This window comes from Dermochelys coriacea, chromosome 2 (assembly GCF_009764565.3).
Source record: "Dermochelys coriacea isolate rDerCor1 chromosome 2, rDerCor1.pri.v4, whole genome shotgun sequence".
NCBI classification, from domain to species: Eukaryota; Metazoa; Chordata; order Testudines; family Dermochelyidae; genus Dermochelys; species Dermochelys coriacea.
The window spans coordinates 107,633,328-107,651,819 of record NC_050069.1 but is presented as its reverse complement, the minus strand read 5'-3'; the positions used below and the strand labels follow the sequence as shown (position 1 = coordinate 107,651,819).

General features: G+C 42.6%; 1 protein-coding gene across 4 annotated transcripts in view; it reads right to left on the bottom strand.

Moving 5' to 3' along the window:
* The window catches only part of KIAA0319 (KIAA0319 ortholog), an 89,257-nt gene that overhangs the window by 6,724 nt on the left and 64,041 nt on the right, over positions 1-18,492 (bottom strand). For 2 of the 4 annotated variants that reach the window (XM_038389385.2, XM_038389387.2), the window contains exons 16-20: positions 18,082-18,241; positions 10,154-10,296; positions 8,382-8,504; positions 3,723-3,813; positions 1,145-1,233 (exon numbers count right to left, since the gene is read on the bottom strand). In XM_038389385.2, the coding sequence (XP_038245313.1) occupies positions 1,145-1,233; positions 3,723-3,813; positions 8,382-8,504; positions 10,154-10,296; positions 18,082-18,241 (606 nt within the window). Of the gene's footprint in view, positions 1-1,144; positions 1,237-3,722; positions 3,814-8,381; positions 8,505-10,153; positions 10,297-18,081; positions 18,242-18,492 lie in introns of all 4 variants that reach the window. The other 2 variants (XM_038389384.2, XM_038389386.2) reach the window with 1 other exon arrangement.

Genomic DNA, 18,492 nt, shown 5'->3' with positions numbered 1-18,492 from the left:
TGGAAAGTTTTACTTTTAAATTTAGTAACCTCTCCCGTGTCGTGTTGTGCAAAGTCAGTGATGCTGTGCTGCACTGCCTCTAAGAGTAACTACTCAGACCACCATCCATATTAAAGATTAGACAAAGAAACACTAAATATCAGGGGCCAGATACTCCAGTGACCGCAATGGAGATTCACCTATTGATACTACCTGAGCAGCTGGCGCCTTGTTCTGCCTTTATTTTGCTACAGTTGTTCACAATTCATTGAAAGCATCTCATCACACACCACAGTCCTCTCTAACAGCTTGAACCAATCCATTAAATCTATCTGCACATACAGCTCTAAGACTGACCATGAAAAGTCTGGGCTCCTGGGTGAATGTAGTACTTTTTAGGATGTCTATTGTTCAGGAGGTTTTCCTCTGCTGCACTTAAAGTTTCCCCCCATTAGACTGAGGGAAATCAAAATTAAAGTCCTTTCATTGTGAAGGGAAGCTGTTAACTAGGGGCATGCTCCAAAGCCAACTGAAGTTAAATGGGACATATCTGGGACATGCAACATTGCTATGTATTAGTTAGGAAAGCAGTTTTAACTTTGTAACGTAAAAGAAAAATGTTGTTTTCATGTTTTCTTTTAAAATGAGAAAATATGTATGGAAGAGAACTTTGTAACTAACTGCCATTAAATTAAGAACATAAGAATGGCCCTACTGGGTCAGACCAAAGGTCATCTAGCCCAGAATCCTGTCTTCTGACAGTGGCCAATACCAAGTCCCCCAGAGGGAATGAACAGAACAGGCAATCATCAAGTGATCCATCCCATCGCTCATTCCCAGCTTCTGGCTAGGGACACCATTCCTGTCCATCCTGGCTAATAGCCATTGATGGGCCTATCCTCCATGAATTTATCTAGTTCTTTTTTGAACCCTGTTATGGTCTTGGCGTTCACAACATCCTCTGGCAAGGAGTTCCAGAGGTTGACTGTGCATTGTGTGAAGAAATACTTCCTTTTGTTTTAAACCGCTGCCTATTAATTTCATTTGGTGACCCCTAGTTCTTGAGTTATGAGAAGTAGTAAACAATTTTAACAAAAATTAAGACTAACATAGGAGTTTAATGATCCACTGCTAAAAAGGGTCCCAATTAAAAAATAAATCTTACCATATTTGGGGCTTAGCTCCATCCTCTCCTGGTCATCTATGTTATCTAGGATAGTATATTTGGTTTTCTTTCTTATCTTTGTTGTCTTTCTGCTAAAAGGAAAGTTACCACCAGTAAATCAAGTTCTCATGCACAGTAAATAAATTCACACACATACACTGAACAGGGACACCCAAAGAGGCCAATTTTCCTCACACCAATTCTATGCAGATGTAACTCCACTGATTCCAAGAGTCATTCCTGATTTATGCTGATGTAAATGGGAGCAGAATCTGCACCACTGAGTACAAGTCTTTCTTTCATATGCAGAAAGTGGGCAAAAGTGGGCCTGCTTAACTAGGGAACTGACTCCTATAATACTTAGAGATGGGCCTCAGGCACATAGTTTGGCTCCAGGACAAAACTTTCCCAAAGCTTACGGGTGTGTCCAAACCCAGCATTTTGGTTTAGCACTTACAGAGAGAAGATTTTGGATCTGGATTTCCACCAAGTTTGATTTGGGCCCATCGCTAACCATAACCAATCAAAGTGGAGATTTCCCCCTCGGCATGGAATCCCCCTACTGCTCTGGTCTGCAAAGACAACTGTCTCCTCATTTAAATCCTTCCTTAAGGTTCACTTCTCCCACAACGCCTACAGAAACTACATCCCCTATGAATTTATGTAAGGTATTTATCCTCGGAGTTACTTGCTTGTTCACATGGAGGGAAGGGGCTGAATGTCAGAGAGAAGAGTAAGAACACTAGAAGAGAAGTGGAGAACTGCTGCCTCGGGGAAGCTGAGGGGGTTGAATGGTAGAAAGAGGAATGGGGAGGGGATTTTAGTGTGTACAATCATGGACATATCTAACAATAAGTGCATTACTATCACTGATCACTTTGCTTGTATGCTGTATCCCACACCTTTCTGCTGTCTGTCTTTTTTATACTATAAGCTCTTCAGGGCAGGGACCGATCTCCCGTTTGATAAGCATGTAGCACGTGGTGGGCACTACCGTAATCTAAATAAATAAATAGTAATAAAAATAACTTGGACTCGGCACTCTCCAGACAGGTTGATTTAATCTGAGATGTCGATAAAGGTATCTAAAACACAACCCAGTCCCTGGAAGCCATGCCATCATTTTCTTATAAACTCCACGGGGCCCAGGATATCAGCTACCTCTGTCCCCGCGCCCCCAGTCCCTGCCCCTTCTCTCCATGTCGATTTTAGGACCAGTCAGATACCCTCTGCAGAGTCTGGGCAAGTGAGGACAGAGTCACTGAGGCAGCTGAGCCCCAGTTCCATGCAGGAGTTCCACCAGTTCCTGCCGCATGCCCGTCTGGGAGCTCCAATGCCAGCCACCCCAGTGTCAGAGAAAGCAGTCCAAGGGGGACAGCTTTTCAAAAAATATCCTGTATGTCTCACCAAAATGTCATTGTGGGAAAGACTAAACACCCAGACAATTCATTTTTTGTTTCATCAAAACAAACCATCTCTCTACTGGGCGGTTTGATAAGCAACAAAACATTCACACCAATGACTCGCACCAGCAAGGACCAAATAGACAAATATGTTACTTGGGAGAGAATTACTGATTGTCTTCCTGATGTGATTTACGCTTAAGAGTTAGGTTGACATAGTTATGTCAGTGAGGGGCGAGAAAAAAACCAAAACGTCACACCCTGGACCACCACAGCTATGCTAACCTAACCCCCAGGGCAGATGCAAGTATGTCAACAGAAAAATGCTTCTTTGTCCATAGCTACTCTCATTCATAGCTACTGCAGTTCCTATACGAATGGGAAACAATCCATTCCATCAGAAAAGGAGTACTTGTGGCACCTAGAGACTAAAATTTATTTGAGCATAAGCTTTCGTGAGCTACAGCTCACTTCATCAGGCTGCTTTACACTATGGGATTATGCTGGCATAGTGATGCTGATGTAGCTAAATCAGTGTGGTCTCTCTAGTGTAGCCACACCTGAGACTGATAATGAGATCAGAAAAAGCATATTAACAAGCCAGACAAAAAAAAAAAAAAAGAGCTGGAAGCAGGGAGAAACTCCTGGGATAGACAGTCTTAGCATACTTTGTACAGACTAGTTTCCCCTGGACCTAAGCCAGACCCAACTTGCCAAGCGATGGCCATTCTCCATGAGGTAGCCTCTGCTTTAGAGTCTCCTTCCCTCCTCCCGGTCCAAAACAGCCATAGTTTAGTGACCTCCAGGACATATGGCTTTATGTTGGTGTGAGAGACTGAGAAGATTCTAGTGGGAAGATTATAATGATCTTAAATATGTTTTCAGCCGCTGGGCTAGGAGATACATTAATTATTAGGTGGAGAGGTGGTTCCAGCAATGGTCTCTTTTTATAACTATTTTTAAAGTGTGTCAAGGAGCACCTCAGGCAAAGGACAGATCCTACTTCTCAATGGGATAAGTATATAACCCAAAAGACAGAATGAAATATCTACAGAGGACAGTAGTGTGTTTGAGAAGAGCAGTGTGGTTTAATGCTGAGAAGCTGATTATATGGGTTGGACAGATGCAGTGACAACGATCAACACACTGCAGCGACAATGATACGACGCACATACCTCTTGCAGCAGCAGATGCAGAGCCACGCCAAGCTTACCATGAGCAGAACCAAAATGAAAGTGGATACCGTCACGTAGAGTACGCTCCATTCTAGAAAATAAAACAAGAGAGTGATATGCAAAGGTATCATGAATGAAACTGTCCCAATAACTGATCCCATGAGGTGAAGTGTGACTTCATTTTTCATTTAGGTTGACTGGAACTTGAGAGTTGTTCTCTTAAAAGGGAATCTGTAAAAAGGACATCACCAGGGTCCCTATTTATCATTGCTGAGACGTAGGCTTCCGGATCAAATGGTCACAATTTGTAAGTAAAATATATTTTTTCTCCTGCCAGCCCAGCAAATTCAGCCCGAGATCTGAAAGTCAAACTGGGTTCTTTCCAGCTTGGGCATTTCACCCAAGTGAGGTGCGTACCTTTATGCACCTTCGGTACAGTACAGCTCTGATAGGGCACGTGATTGATGATAGTGTGCAGTTAGAAAAAGAATTTCTTCATATGAAGAAACAGAAAATATCATATGGGATCAGGGAGACAAAACAAACATGAAACCCCAGGATCCCATCTTTACAGTCACTCTCTAGGGTATTTATTATTATTGGAACTCAAGTAGCACTAAGGATCAGTGCTATTTTTTGGGGGGAAACTATTGTGCTAATTTTATTTATTTGGATTTCTAATAGATGATGTACAAATAGGGTTGCCAACCCTCCCAATTTTGCTGGGAGTCTCCCAGAATCAGGGCCTATCTCCCAGAGGCTAGTGAAGCCAAGCCAAAGAGATTTTAGATGCTAAAAGTCCAGCGGCGCAGTGGGGCTAAGGCAGGCTTCCTGCCTGCCCTGGCCCTGTGCCGCTCCCAGAAATGACAGGCATGTCCCTGCGGCCCCTGAGGAGGGCAGGGGGTCTCCACTCGCTGCCCGCACCCCGAGCGCCAACTCTGCAGCTCCCATTGGCTGGGAACTGCTGCCAATGGGAGCTGTGGGGGCAGCACGTGCAGCACAGGCAGCGTGTGGAACCCTCTGTCCCCTCCCCCCCCCCCCCACACACACACAGGGGCTGGACATGGTAGCCATTTCCGGGAGCTGTGTGGGGCCAGGGCAGGCAGGGAGCTGACTGGGAGCCGCCAGAGGTAAGCACCTCCTGGTCGGAGCCTGCACCCTGCACCCCCTCCTGCACCCCAACCCGGAGCCCCCTCCCACACCTAAACTCCCTCCCAGAGCCTGTACCTGCACCCCTCCTGCACCCCAATGCCCTGCCCGAACCCTCCTCCTGTACCCCAAACTCCCTCCCAGAACTTGCACCCCACATCCCCTCCTGCACCCCAACCCCCTGCCCCAGGCTCAGCCCTCTTCCCACACTCCGAATCTCTTGGCTCCAGCTCAGAGCCCACACCCCAAACCTCTGCCCTAGCCCAGTGAAAGTGAGTGGGGGGGATGGAGTCGGCAGGGCCTCAGAGAAGGGGCAGGTCAGAGGGCAGTGCAAGGGTATTTGGATTTGTGTGATTAGACAGTTGGCAACCCTATGTACAAACACATGGGTCCAGATTCTGATACCTTTGCTCATGGGGAGTAGTATCTTATTCCTCAAGTGATCCTATAGAAATTAATCAGACTACTTGAGGAGTAATGTATTTCTCAACATAAAAGTAGGAGACTCTGTCCCATGCAAAGAATAGAATTGTATTTTGGCTAAACTGATGCTATTAGAAAATTTTAATTAAATTAAGGCTATGAAAACTAAGTACAGTAGAGGAGATTTCAAATAGGATGTCAAAGGGGTATGCCGTGGGTATGCCTAACAGAGAAGTGATAGTCCTGTCAAACAATAAAACGTAAACTAGTGACAATTAAACTGTATTTTCCAGAGGTAACTGTAATACAGGTGAGATAAAGACAATTAAGAAAATGGTGAAAGTGGTCAAATAAAAAAGCCAAGTTTTTAAAACTAACAAGCCTGTTTCGTATAAAACACAAGCATTTTGTAGCTACTGTTACAACTATCTAGGCCACCGTATTAAAACATGATGCACAAAACACATCCGCAAGAAACCTGTGGGGTGTTATCTCTATGTTGTTCCTCTTAACCTGAGCAAAAATCAAAAACTCCCCAGCAACAGCAGGTTCAGTACAAGGGTTATCTACGAAAACATCCATCTGGCCCAAAATAATTTCGAAGTGTCAGAAGTAACATTTAGCTATTTTTATACTTTTCTCCTAAGACCCTTATGCAAAATTTGAAAAAATATATTTTAAAATGACATTGTCTAGTATTACTTAGAACAGTGGTCCCCAACCTTTCTGTGGGAATAGCATATTGCTACTCCCAGAAGACTATGGGGGGCTCCAGACACCCCGCCACTGAAATGCCGTCGAGAAGTGGCAGCGGCAAGAAGTGTCGCCGCCGAAATGCCACTAAGAAATGGCAATGCGTCCCGGCAGCATTTTGGTGGGTGGTTCTCCAGTGCCTGCACTCGGCGATGGCATTTCGGCAGCGCAGTGTCCTGCAGGCACACAGAAGTGTCCCAGTGGGTGCCAAGGCACCCGCAGGCACTGCATTGAGGACCCCTGACGTAGAAGATTCTCAATCACTTTAAACTCTCATGAGCATCTGTCAAGGTTCCTTCCCCACTCTGAACTCTAGGGTACAGAAAACCTCCTAAGCTTACTTTTACCAGCTTATGTTAAAACTTCCCCAAGGTACAAACTATTTTACCTTTTGCCCTTGGACTTTCGCTGCCACACCAAACGTCTAACCAGGTTTTTTATTAGGAAAGAGACGTTTGGAAACATCTTTCCCCCCCAAAATCCTCACCAAAACCTTGCACTCCCCTTCCTGGGGAAGGTTTGGTAAAAAACCTCACCAATTTGCATAGGTGACCACAAACCCAAACCCTAGGCTCTTAAGAACAATGAAAAAGCATTCAGTTTCTTAAAAGAAGAATTTTAATAGAAGAAAAAGTAAAAAGAATTATCTCTGTAAAATCAGGATGGTAAATACCTTACAGGGTAATTAGATTCAAAACAGAGAATCCCTCTAGGCAAAACCTGAAGTTACAAAAAGACACAAAAACAGGAATATCCATTCCATTCAGCACATCTTATTTTCTCAGCCATTTAAAGAAATTATAATCTAACGCATATCTAGCTAGATTACTTACTAAATTCTAAGACTCCATTCCTGTTCTGTGCCCGGCAAAAGCATCACACAGACAGACCCAGACCCTTTCCCCCCAGCCCCTCCAGATTTGAAAGTATCTTGTTTCCTCATTGGTCATTGTGGTCAGGTGCCCGTGAGGTTATCCTAGCTTCTTAACCCTTTACAGGTGAAAGGATTTTTCCTCTGGCCAGGAGGGATTTTAAAGGTGGTGTTTACCCTTCCCTTTATATTTATGACAACATCTTCCACAGGGTAATATTGAGGGGCTGGACAGCCAGAGAGTCCACTAATGTTCATTCATTATTCATTTCCTAATTTTCTCCATTTCCACAAGCAATACAACTCCAACTGTGAGGCGTATTCTTCCTTCCTTCAGTGCATGTAACTGCTAATGCCAGTAATGGGGTCACAGCACATACATGGAGGTGTCAGACCTGTGAGATGTCCTGCAAGTTGCTGAGTGCCCTCAACTCTGACTGCAATTAGTGGTAGTAAGGTGTTCAGCACATTACAAAATCGAACTCTTACAAACTTTTTTGGGGAAAAAAAAAAACTGTTAGTAAACAGTCAAGTGGGAAAATAATTCCAGAAAATTTGGTCTCCTTTCTCCGATATACATTAGCAACAGTTTTACCAAGTAACAAAGGTTTATACTAGCTTTACCTCTCTTTTTTTTCTAGGCTTAGCCTGTTATATAAAAATAATTTCCCCTTTAAAGAAGTGGTTACATCAAGGTCAATCCTGAAAGGTGCTGAGCACTTTGGTCCCGTCTGGCAATTATGCACATGCTTTCAGTTAAGCACATGAGAAGTCCTTCTGATGTCAATGAGATTATTCATGTGCTTCAAGTTAAGCAGGCCCCTAAGTGTTTTGATGGATCAGGCTAGAGCAGTGGTTCTCTAGCAGGGGTACCTGTATCCCTGGGGGTTCGCAGAGGTCTAGATATTTGCCTAGTTTTACAACAGGCTACATAAAAAGCACTAGTGAAGTCAGTACAAACTGAAATTTCATACAATGACTTGTTTATACTGCTCTATATACTATACACTGATGTAAGCACAATATTTATATTCCAATTGATTTATTTTATAATTATATGGCAATGAGAAAGTGAGCAAGTTTTCAGTAATAGTGTGCTGTGACACTTCTATATTTTTGTGTCTGATTTTATAAGCAAGAAGTTTTTAAGTGAGGTGAAACTTGGGGTTGGGTGTATGCAAGACAAATCAAACTCCTAAAAAGGGTACAGTAGACCAGAAAGGTTGAGAGCCACTGGGCTAGAGTGCTTGGCAATATGCAGGATGAAGCCCATACACACTTGCTTCTCTCATGTCATATGACTGCATTTCCTTGGTTTGTTGGTTGGTTCTGGAAGAACAGTTGTGTGTACTGTTAACTGACTTTCAGCATGCATAATATTCATAGATATGTTTACAGAACTGCTACACACAGGAAAGGGAAATCATTCTTGGAACATACCACACAATGCCATCCAAACTCACCACAATTACTCTCTCCATCATTTAGGTAACGCTGGATCAAGTTCTCCATCCACAGCTGATAGCAAATACAACGCTTTGTGATGGGGTCACAGTGACCATGTCCAGAGCATTTTAAAAGGCAGACTAAGAATAAAATAAAGGTGAAGATAATTACAGTGTAAAAGGGTAACTTGTAATGCACACTCTGTTGAGGCACTAATATGGGAGTGATGCATGGTGCATTTCCTGGCCCACAACTCCAGTGCAGACTGACAAATGAAAAGGTCACTTAGATATCGAACAGTGGAAATTACACGGATGTGTTTCCATGAATCACTGGTAGACAAATGTACCCCAAACAGTTGCTTTAATTAATAAACTGAACCACTGCTGTTTCTAATCTTCCAATCATTTGCGGGGTGGTCCGAGTTAGGAAGATTTACTTTAAAGGCACAGCCTGGTGGGCAAGATCGGAAAGATGAAAATATATTATCCAACTGAATAGCCAGCCAGCGAGCCAAAGTTAATTTACTGACACTAGAATGGAGATTGACCTGAGTCAGGGAATTCAATTTCATTTGTTTATGTTTTATTTCTTGGTATTTCTATGGTGTATATTCTCCAGAATATTGGAGCACTTGAGAAATATTAATGTTCCCAGATACCACCATAATGATCCTCATACAAATACCTGAAATGAATGTAGCATCAGAACTCCTTAGGGCACACCATTCATATACTTAATTTTTAATTGTTGTAAATGCACCAAGATGTGTGCATTTTATCAAAATGTAAAACAGTCAAAATAAATTACTTTCCAAAAAAATACATAAAACTTGCAGCAGCTTTCTTTTGCCTTAAAACCTGCTATGTGAATAAAAAGTAAGCGAATGCAAATTTGAATATTATACCTCCAGTTTTCTTCTATTTCAAAGTGAAAAAAAACACATTTAATTTTTACAGTATAACAGCTGTAGTTTTTTCCTCAGAGAGTAAATTCAAAAATAAACCCTATTAATAAATGACTATTTTAGAGCTACAGCTTATATCTCTCCCCTTGAATTCTGATCCTCAGCAAAAAACTCCCCTTTGGCTATAAATTATAACATTCATATCTGTAATGCCCCAGTGTCATGAAGTGTTCTAATTCCCAGCAGCACTGCAACTTTATAGCAGATTAAAACTTGAAACTTGGCTTGAAAGCCCAACCATCATTATGAAAAGATCTCTCATTATGAAGAAACACGAGAGGCCTGTCTACACTAGAATATTTACCACATTAGGGGACTGGGTTATAATACAATGATGGCCTGACCATTTTGCCTGGGGAGGTAGGAACAAATCTTATTATAATCCTGTTGGGGAACAGTGTAACAACCTCAAAGGAACTAGGGATATAGCACAAATTCTATACTACGGTTACAGCACGGTTTGTCCCATTCACAGAGTAAGAACAAACAGTGTTATATCAGAGCTGGGATAGAATAGTGTTACAACTATAGTTTCCCAACATGGTACATTTCCCAGTATACAGCAGTAAGCCTTAGTTTACAAAATGATTGATAGCCATCATACTCTTTGCCACTTGTATCTTTAAAAGGAAAGCAAGTAATGAGCAAAAATCTGCCCTAGATAAACAGATATTTCAGGCATTATCAGCCTCATCATTCAGAAAACCAAATGCAAAACTGTGCAGAGAGGAAGCTCCTGCACACTGCACCATGTTGCCTATGCTAATTAATATTCTGATGGCTGTAAAACTCAAGAAATAGGAAGAAGCAGGCAGAACATACCAGCTGTGTCAACCCGCAGAACTTTAAAAAGCAGGAAGTCAGCCTTCTCCTTTAGCAGCTGCACATGCAGCATCCGTGCAACATCTGAAGCCTTTATTACTTTGAAAGGATGCCCATTCTGCACATAGAATACAACCGCTGTGCTGCAGAGAAAATGCACAAACAAAATTAAGATTGATGTTGTCCAAAGAGCTAATATTTTTCAAATGATTGTAAGAGCCCATACTCTGGAAATTAGAAGTTTGGTGTATAGATATTATTTAATCTGCTACTGTGTTAACCAAATTCATCCCAGTGACATGGCCATTGCACTACCATACAGATCAGGAGCAGTAACAGTTTTCTAGCTCCTCAGCTTCATGGGAGAAAGCAGAGGAGAGGGGGACACACTCTTCCTTCCCTTGTCCTCCCATTTGTTAAACTTCCAGGCTCACTGCAAAGCCCCCCTCCTCCTTTCCCACAAGCATCTAAGGTCAGATCCAACACCCACTGCAGTCAATGAGAAAACTGGATCAGGGCATTGGGGGACTGGCAATTAAGAGAGAGCCCATCTAAAATCGTTATGTCATGGTATGCTGCATTTGGATGGGATGCTTTGGGGTTTTCTTTTGCGGGGGTGGGGGAGAGAGTCTTTTAATTGGAAATTGGTCATTGGGATTTGAAATATTGTAGTGATGGTATTACATTTTCTAATAGTGTATTTTTAAATTTTGGGAGGTGCATAGAGCTCTGAATAGATACCAAAAATTATTTTAAAAAAAAGATCAATTAGTTAATTTAGGAAGATAGTTGAAAGACTAGTCATCTGGATAGATTCCATCAACTGCATTGTCAGGTCTCAGTAGATGTGCAAGCTACACAGAAATCTGTGGTAGGCTCGGCTCTGTGCAACCATTTCTATTCTTTTTGCTCTGAATCTGCCACTCAAATGCATCCATTGTATATACGTAGAGTCGTGCCAAATTCATGGCCATGAAAAATGCGTCACAGACTGTGAAATCTGGTCTTCCCCCATGAAATGCGGTCTTTTGTGTGCTTTTATCCTATACTATACAGATTTCATGGGGGAGACCAGTGTTTCCTCAAACTGGGGATCCTGACCAAAGGGAGTTGCTGTGGGGATCACAAGGTTATTTTAGGAAGCTCGTGGTATTGCCACCCTTACTTCTGTGCTGCCTTCACAGTTGGGCAGCCAGCAAATGGTGGCTATTGGCTGGGCACCCACTGTGAAAGCAGTGCCCTACCAGCAGCAGAACAGAAGTAAGGGTGGCAATACGATACCAGGCCATCCTTGCTTCTGCGCTGCTGCCTTCAAAGCTGGGCAGCCAGTGAGTGGCGGATGCTGACCGAGAGCCCAACTCTGCAGGCAGCAGTGCAGAAGTAAGGGTGACAGTACCATACCGTGCCATCCTTACTACTGTGCTGCTGCTGGCAGCAGCTCTGCCTTCGGAGCTGGGGTCCCGGCCAGCAGCTGCCGCTCTCCAGCTGCCCAGCTCTGAAGGCAGCGCCGCTGCCAGCAGCAGCACAGAAGTAAGGGTAGCAGTACCACAACCCTGCCTACAATAACCTTGTGACCCGCCCCCACAGCTCCTTTTTGGATCAGGACTCCTACAATTACAACACTGAAATTTCAGATTTAAATAGCTGAAATCATGAAATTAATGATTTTTAAAATCCTATGACCGTAAACAGGGGAGTTTCAGTGGGAGTTCTGTTGGAGGAGAAGGTTTTTGTATTTAGTTTTGTATTTGTAGTATTTGTACGTGTAGAGACTTGTAGGGGCTTTGTGCTGGGAGAGAAGCTGAGCCCTGCTTAGGGGGTGGGGCTTCTGACTAGAGATCCTATAAAGGTAGCCAGCCAGTCAGGCAGCAGCACAGACAGCTGCAGTGGCACAGGAGCCAGCAAACAGAGCTGTAAACAGGGGAGTTTGAATTGTGGTACTTGTTTGGGATTTGGTTTTGCTGTGAGTGGTGGTGTTTTGGTGTGGTTTGTGTTTCCCAGAACAACAGGATTTAGGTGGGAAGGTTATGACTGATACAGAGGCAGCAGTGGGAGTGACCCATGTAGTGGAAGACACATTGAGGATGACTGGATGTGGAAGCTGTGGTATGTAAATGATCCTGGAGGGGGGACCTGGTAAGAGTTTTGTCTGCATGAAATGCCGTCTGATAGAGCTGATGGAGGAAAAGATCCGAGGTTTGGAGATGCAGGTGGAAAGTCTGGTTGAGTTTAGAAAGGGGTTCAAGCAGATTATGGAGCAAAGACATGAGGTATCTGAAGGGAAAAGCTCAGACTTGCAGATGGAAGCAGGGCTGAGGAATTCTGAGGGGAGACTGGGTGAGGAAAGTGGTCAGTGAAAGCATGTGACTAAAAGAACGAGGCAGAGGAAAAGACGGGCTAGTGAAGGAGAAATAGAGCTTGGGAACAGGTTTGCAGAGTTGGAAAATGAAGAAGGGGCTCAGCAGATAGTCGCTGAAGGTGGAAGGGCAAGGAAGAAGAAAAGAGCGGCTAGTCCTATAGGAAATGGGGAAGAGCCAATGGAGACTACACCAAATATGAGCCCCAGGAGGATACAGGATGGGTTGAAGAGGATTACAAGGGAGAATAGGAATGGAAAGAACTTGCAGCCAGAGGGAACAGGGGAGAGACTGGAGAATAGCACCGTCACCAGGAAAAGGCAGGTCTATGTGATCGGGGACTCTTTACTGAGAAGAACAGACAGGCCTGTAACCAGAGCTGATCCAAAGAATAGAAGGGTGTGCTGTCTTCCAGGTGCTAAGATATGGGATGTAGACCTGAGGTTGAAAAGGATCCTAAAGGGAGCAGGAAAGAATCCCCTAATTATCCTTCATGTGGAAACAAATCAAACAGCTAGATTCTTGCTGGAAAGTATTAAGGGAGACTACGCTAGGCTGGGGAAAACGCTTAAGGAAATAGAGGCTCAGGTAATCTTTAGTGGGATTCTGCCTGTTCCTAGAGAAGGGCAACAAAGGTGTGACAAGATTATGACTATCAACAGATGGCTCAGGAAGTGGTGCTATAAGGAGGGCTTTGGGATGTATGGCCACTGGGAGGCATTCATGGACAGAGGACAGTTCTCTCAGGATGGACTTCATCTGAGTAGGGAAGGAAATAGACTTCTAGGATGGAGGCTGGCACAACTGATAGAGAGCTTTAAACTAGGAATTTGGGGGAAATGGTTGGGAGATGTCCAGGTAATCTCCACGCTGGATTTTAGCATTGAGAGGGAAGAAAAAGTAAGAAAGGTTACAGCCGTGGGTAGGAGAATGTATATAAGGAGGAAGGGCAGTGTGGATACCAGTCTAATACGTTATACTGGCTGTAGAATGACTGTGCCTAATATGGTACAGAATGTGAGCGAGGCCAAACAGCAAAAATTAAGATGTTTGTACACCAATGCGAGGAGCCTAGGTAACAAAATGGAGGAACTAGAGCTACTGGTGCAGGAAGTGAAACCAGATATTACACGGATAACAAACATAGTGGAATAGTAGTCACGACTGGACTACAGGTATTGAAAGGTATGTGCTGTTTAGGAAAGACCGAAATAAAGGTAAAGGTGGTGGAGTAGCATTGTATATCAATGATGAGGTAGAATGTAAAGAAATAAGAAGCGATGCAATGGATAAGACAGTCTGTCTGGGCAAAAATTACTTTGGGGAATAAAAATAGTAGAGCCTCCCCTGGGATAGTGCTTGGGGTGTGCTATAGACAGCTGGGATCTAATTTGGATATGGATAGAGCCCTTTTTAATGTTTTTAATAAAGTAAATACTAATGGAAACTGCGTGATCATGGGAGACTTTAACTTCCCAGATATAAACTGGAGGACCAGTGCTAGTAATAATAATAGGGCTCTGATTTTCCTAGATGCGATAGCTGATGAATTCCTTCATCAAGTAGTTGCTGAACCAACTAAAGGGGATGTCATTTTAGATTGGGTTTTGGTGAGTAGTGAGGACCTCATAGAAGAAATGGTTGTAGGGGATAATCTTGATTCAAATGATCATGAGCTAATTCAGTTCAAACTGAACGGAAGGATTAACAAAAAAATCTGCAACTAGGGTTTTTGATTTCAAAAAGGCTGACTCTCAAATATTAAGGAAATTAGTTAGGGAAGTGGATTGGACTGAAGAATTTATGGATCTAAAGGTACAGGAGGCCTGGGATTACTTTAAATCAAAGCTGCAGAAGCTATCGGAAGCCTGTATCCCAAGAAAGGGGAAAAAATTCATAGGCAGGAGTTGTAGACCAAGCTGGATGAGCAAGCATCTCAGAGAGGTGATTAAGAAAAAGCAGAAAGCATACAGGGAGTGGAAGATGGGAGGGATCAGCAAGGAAAGCTACCTTATTGAGGTCAGAACATGACAGGCTAAAAGTCGAGTAGAGTTGGACTTTGCAAAGGGAATTAAAACCAATAGTAAAAAGTTCTATAGCCATATAAATAAGAAGAAAACAAAGAAAGAAGAAGTGGGACCGCTAAACACTGAGGATGGAGTAGAGGTTAAGGATAATCTAGGCATGGCCCAATATCTAAACAAATACTTTGCCTCGGTCTTTAATAAGGCTAAAAAGGATCTTAGGGATAATGGTAGCATGACAAATGGGAATGAGGATATGGAGGTAGATATTACCATATTTGAGGTAGAAGTGAAACTCAAACAGCTTAATAGGACTAAATGGGGGGGGGCAGATAATCTTCATCCAAGAATATTAAAGGAATTGGCACCCGAAATTGCAAGCCCATTAGCAAGAATTTTTAATGAATCTGTAAACTCAGGAGTTGTTCCGTATGATTGGAGAATTGCTAACATAGTTCGTATTTCTAAGAAAGGGAAAAAAAGTGATCCGGGTAACTACAGGCCTATTAGTTTGACATCTGTAGTATGCAAGGTCTTGGAAAAAATTTTGAAGGAGAAATTAGTTAAGGACATTGAAGTCAATGGTAAATGGGACAAAATACAACATGGTTTTACAAAAGGTAGATCCTGCCAAACCAACCTGATCTCCTTCTTTGAGAAAGTAACAGATTTTTTAGACAAAGGAAACACAGTGGATCCAATTTACCTAGATTTCAGTAAGGCGTTTGATACCATGCCACATGGGGAATTAGTTAAATTGGAAAAGATGGGGATCAATATGAACATTGAAAGGTGGATAAGGAATTAAAGGGGAAACTACAATGGGTCCTACTGAAAGGTGAACTGTGAGGCTGGAGGGAGGTTACCAGTGGAGTTCCTCAAGGATCAGTTTTGGGACCAATCTTATTTAATCTTTTTATTACTGACCTCGGCACAAAAAGTGGGAGTGTGCTAATAAAGTTTGTGGATGATACAGAGCTGGGAGGTATTGCCAATTTAGAGAAGGACAGGGATATCATACAGGAGGATCTGGATGACCTTGTAAACTGGAGTAATAGTAATAGGATGAAATTTAATAGTGAGAAGTGTAAGGTTATGCATTTAGGGATTAATAACAAGAATTTTAGTTATAAGCTGGGGACGCATCAATTAGAAGTAACGGAGGAGGAGAAGGACCTTGAAGTATTGGTTGATCATAGGATGACTATGAGCTGCCAATGTGATATGGCTGTGAAAAAAGCTAATGCGGTCTTGGGATGCATCAGGAGAGAGATTTCCAGTAGGGATAAGGAGATTTTAGTACCGTTATACAAGGCACTGGTGAGACCTCACCTAGAATACTGTGTGCAGTTCTGGTCTCCCATGTTTAAGAAGGATGAATTCAAACCGGAACAGGTACAGAGAAGGGCTACTAGGATGATCCGAGGAATGGAAAACTTGTCTTATGAAAGGAGACTCAAGGAGCTTGGCTTGTTTAGCCTAACTAAAAGAAGGTTGAGGGGAGATATGATTGCTCTCTATAAATATATCAGAGGGATAAATACTGGAGAGGGAGAGGAATTATTTAAGCTTAGTACCAGTGTGGACACAAGAACAAAATGGATATAAACTGGCCACCAGGAAGTTTAGACTTGAAATTAGACGAAGGTTTCTAACCATCAGAGGAGTGAAGTTTTGGAATAGCCTTCCAAGGGAAGCAGTGGGGCAAAAGATCTATCTGGCTTTAAGATTAAACTCGATAAGTTTATGGAGATGGTATGATGTGATAACGTGATTTTGGTAATTAATTGATCTTTAAATATTCATGATAAATAGGCCTAATGGCCTGTGATGGAATATTAGATGGGTGGGATCTGAGTTACCCAGGAAAGAATTTTCTGTAGTATCTGGCTGATGTATCTTGCCCATATGCTCAGGGTTTAGCTGATTGCCATACTTGGGATTGGGAAGGAATTTTCCTCCAGGGCAGATTGGAAGAGGCCTTGGAAGTTTTTCGCCTTTCTCTGTAGCATGAGGCATGGGTCACTTGCTGGAGGATTCTCTGCTCCTTGAAGTCTTTAAACCATGATTTGAGGACTTCAATAGCTCAGACATAGGTGAGGTTTTTCGTAGGAGTGGGTGGGTGAGATTCTGTGGCCTGCGTTGTGCAGGAGGTCAGACTAGATGATCATAATGGTCCCTTCTGACCTTAGTATCTATGAATTTGGTAGGGCCCTATATACACACACTTCTCCATACTACTCAGAAGCCAGGTAGACTGCTGAGCATGCTCAGTGACCTTCTGCTCCTCACTTACCCAGCAGTCCCCAATACTGATTGTGAAAAAGCATCTAAAGCACCTGGGGCATCAAACATTTGAGAAGGGGAAAAAAAAAGAAGCTTTGATCACACAGACCTGGCCCAGACAAGTACATTTGCTTAATGAAACATTTGCTTATTTGACAGTCTCTCTGTCTCACTCCATCTAGCCTTTGGAAGGACAAAGACAGTAAATGAAACAAAGACATCAAGATAAATAAATGCAGTCTCTTTGAAATAGAGGGAAAGATGTGAAAGAAGTGTCTGCAGGGAGGTTTTTTAAAATGAGGTTCTCGAGTTCCAGATTCCTACTACAGGGATTTTACTACCCGTAGAAGAACTAATATTGCTAAAGCATATGCTCCAGGGAAATCTATCTCAACTTGTCTTTACTCTTCCGTGCAGCTGCACAAAAAGCTACTAGTTATTGCAGTGTCAAGAAGAATCACAAAGCTCATTTACTAGTTTTGAAAAGTAAAAATTGTCTTTTAAAATCTAACTGCTGCCATCCTGCAGCCCCCCAAAATACTGTCAGTTATAATATTTTGCTGGTAATAACTTATAACAGTTCTTCAAGCAAAGTAAGTTATACTGGCCAAAAGCACTTATATGCCAGCATAACTGCACCTATACTAAGGCTTTTGCTGGTATAGAAATGTTCTCACACACAAAAAAGATTATACCCCTAACTGACATGGCTTAATTAGCAAAAGTTTCTAATGTAGATCTGGCCTCAGTGTAACTTATTTATTTATAAAATGTATACAAGTCCTATTTCCTTGAACAGAGGTAGTAAAAAATGGCATTATAGACATCTCGCTTTTGCAAAAACTCACAAAGCTCAACTGCCCTGTCCCAAGAAGCAACTACATTGGGCTGCCTCTCTCCGTGGTGCTCCTTTCCTTCCCTCAGCCTCATCACTTTTCACTTGGGAAGCCCCTAGTCCAATATTCCCCTTGGACTGCAAGATTTGGAAAAGATGATGCGACAATTTTGTGCGGCTTCTCTGCAACGCAAAAGAAACTCAGAAAGGTCTAACAGCCCAGACAAAGAAGAGTGCTTTAAGCCGCACAGTATCCTTTAAAGACTTTCTGGGTGCAGTTACTGTAGAGCTTCCCTAGGTACTTATACACAAGTGACCCCTAACATGCAACCCGTTAGCATCTATCACAATATTTTAACTTTTCTTTTAGGATGTCACAGGGGAGCATACACCTCCATAATCCCACACATCCTGATATCTGCATACCTTAAATCTGAATAGGCTTGTATCTTCTGAACTTTGATGTCTGAATCCAAGACGTTCAGCAGCACTGCTAGCTGTCTCACCAGGGTGTCCTTTTGTTGCTCAGTCAGCTGGCCAGCTCCGACTTGCAAAATCAACTCCACCAGACCATTTTTTTTAGGGTCTGAGAAAACAAAAACAACACTTTTTTTTTCCAGAGACTGGCAAATATTTCAGAATTGACTGAAGGGTGTGATTAGTAACCCAGGTTCCCCTACCCTTGATCTCTATAAGTGAAGGTAATTTGGAAGGGTACTTAGTTAATTTTGAGACATACCAGAATATCTAAGTTTCTATCTCATTACCCTCTACTCCAGTTGGTTACAATCCAGCACTGTTTCTACATACAGGAATGAGAATCAACGAACCTTTACA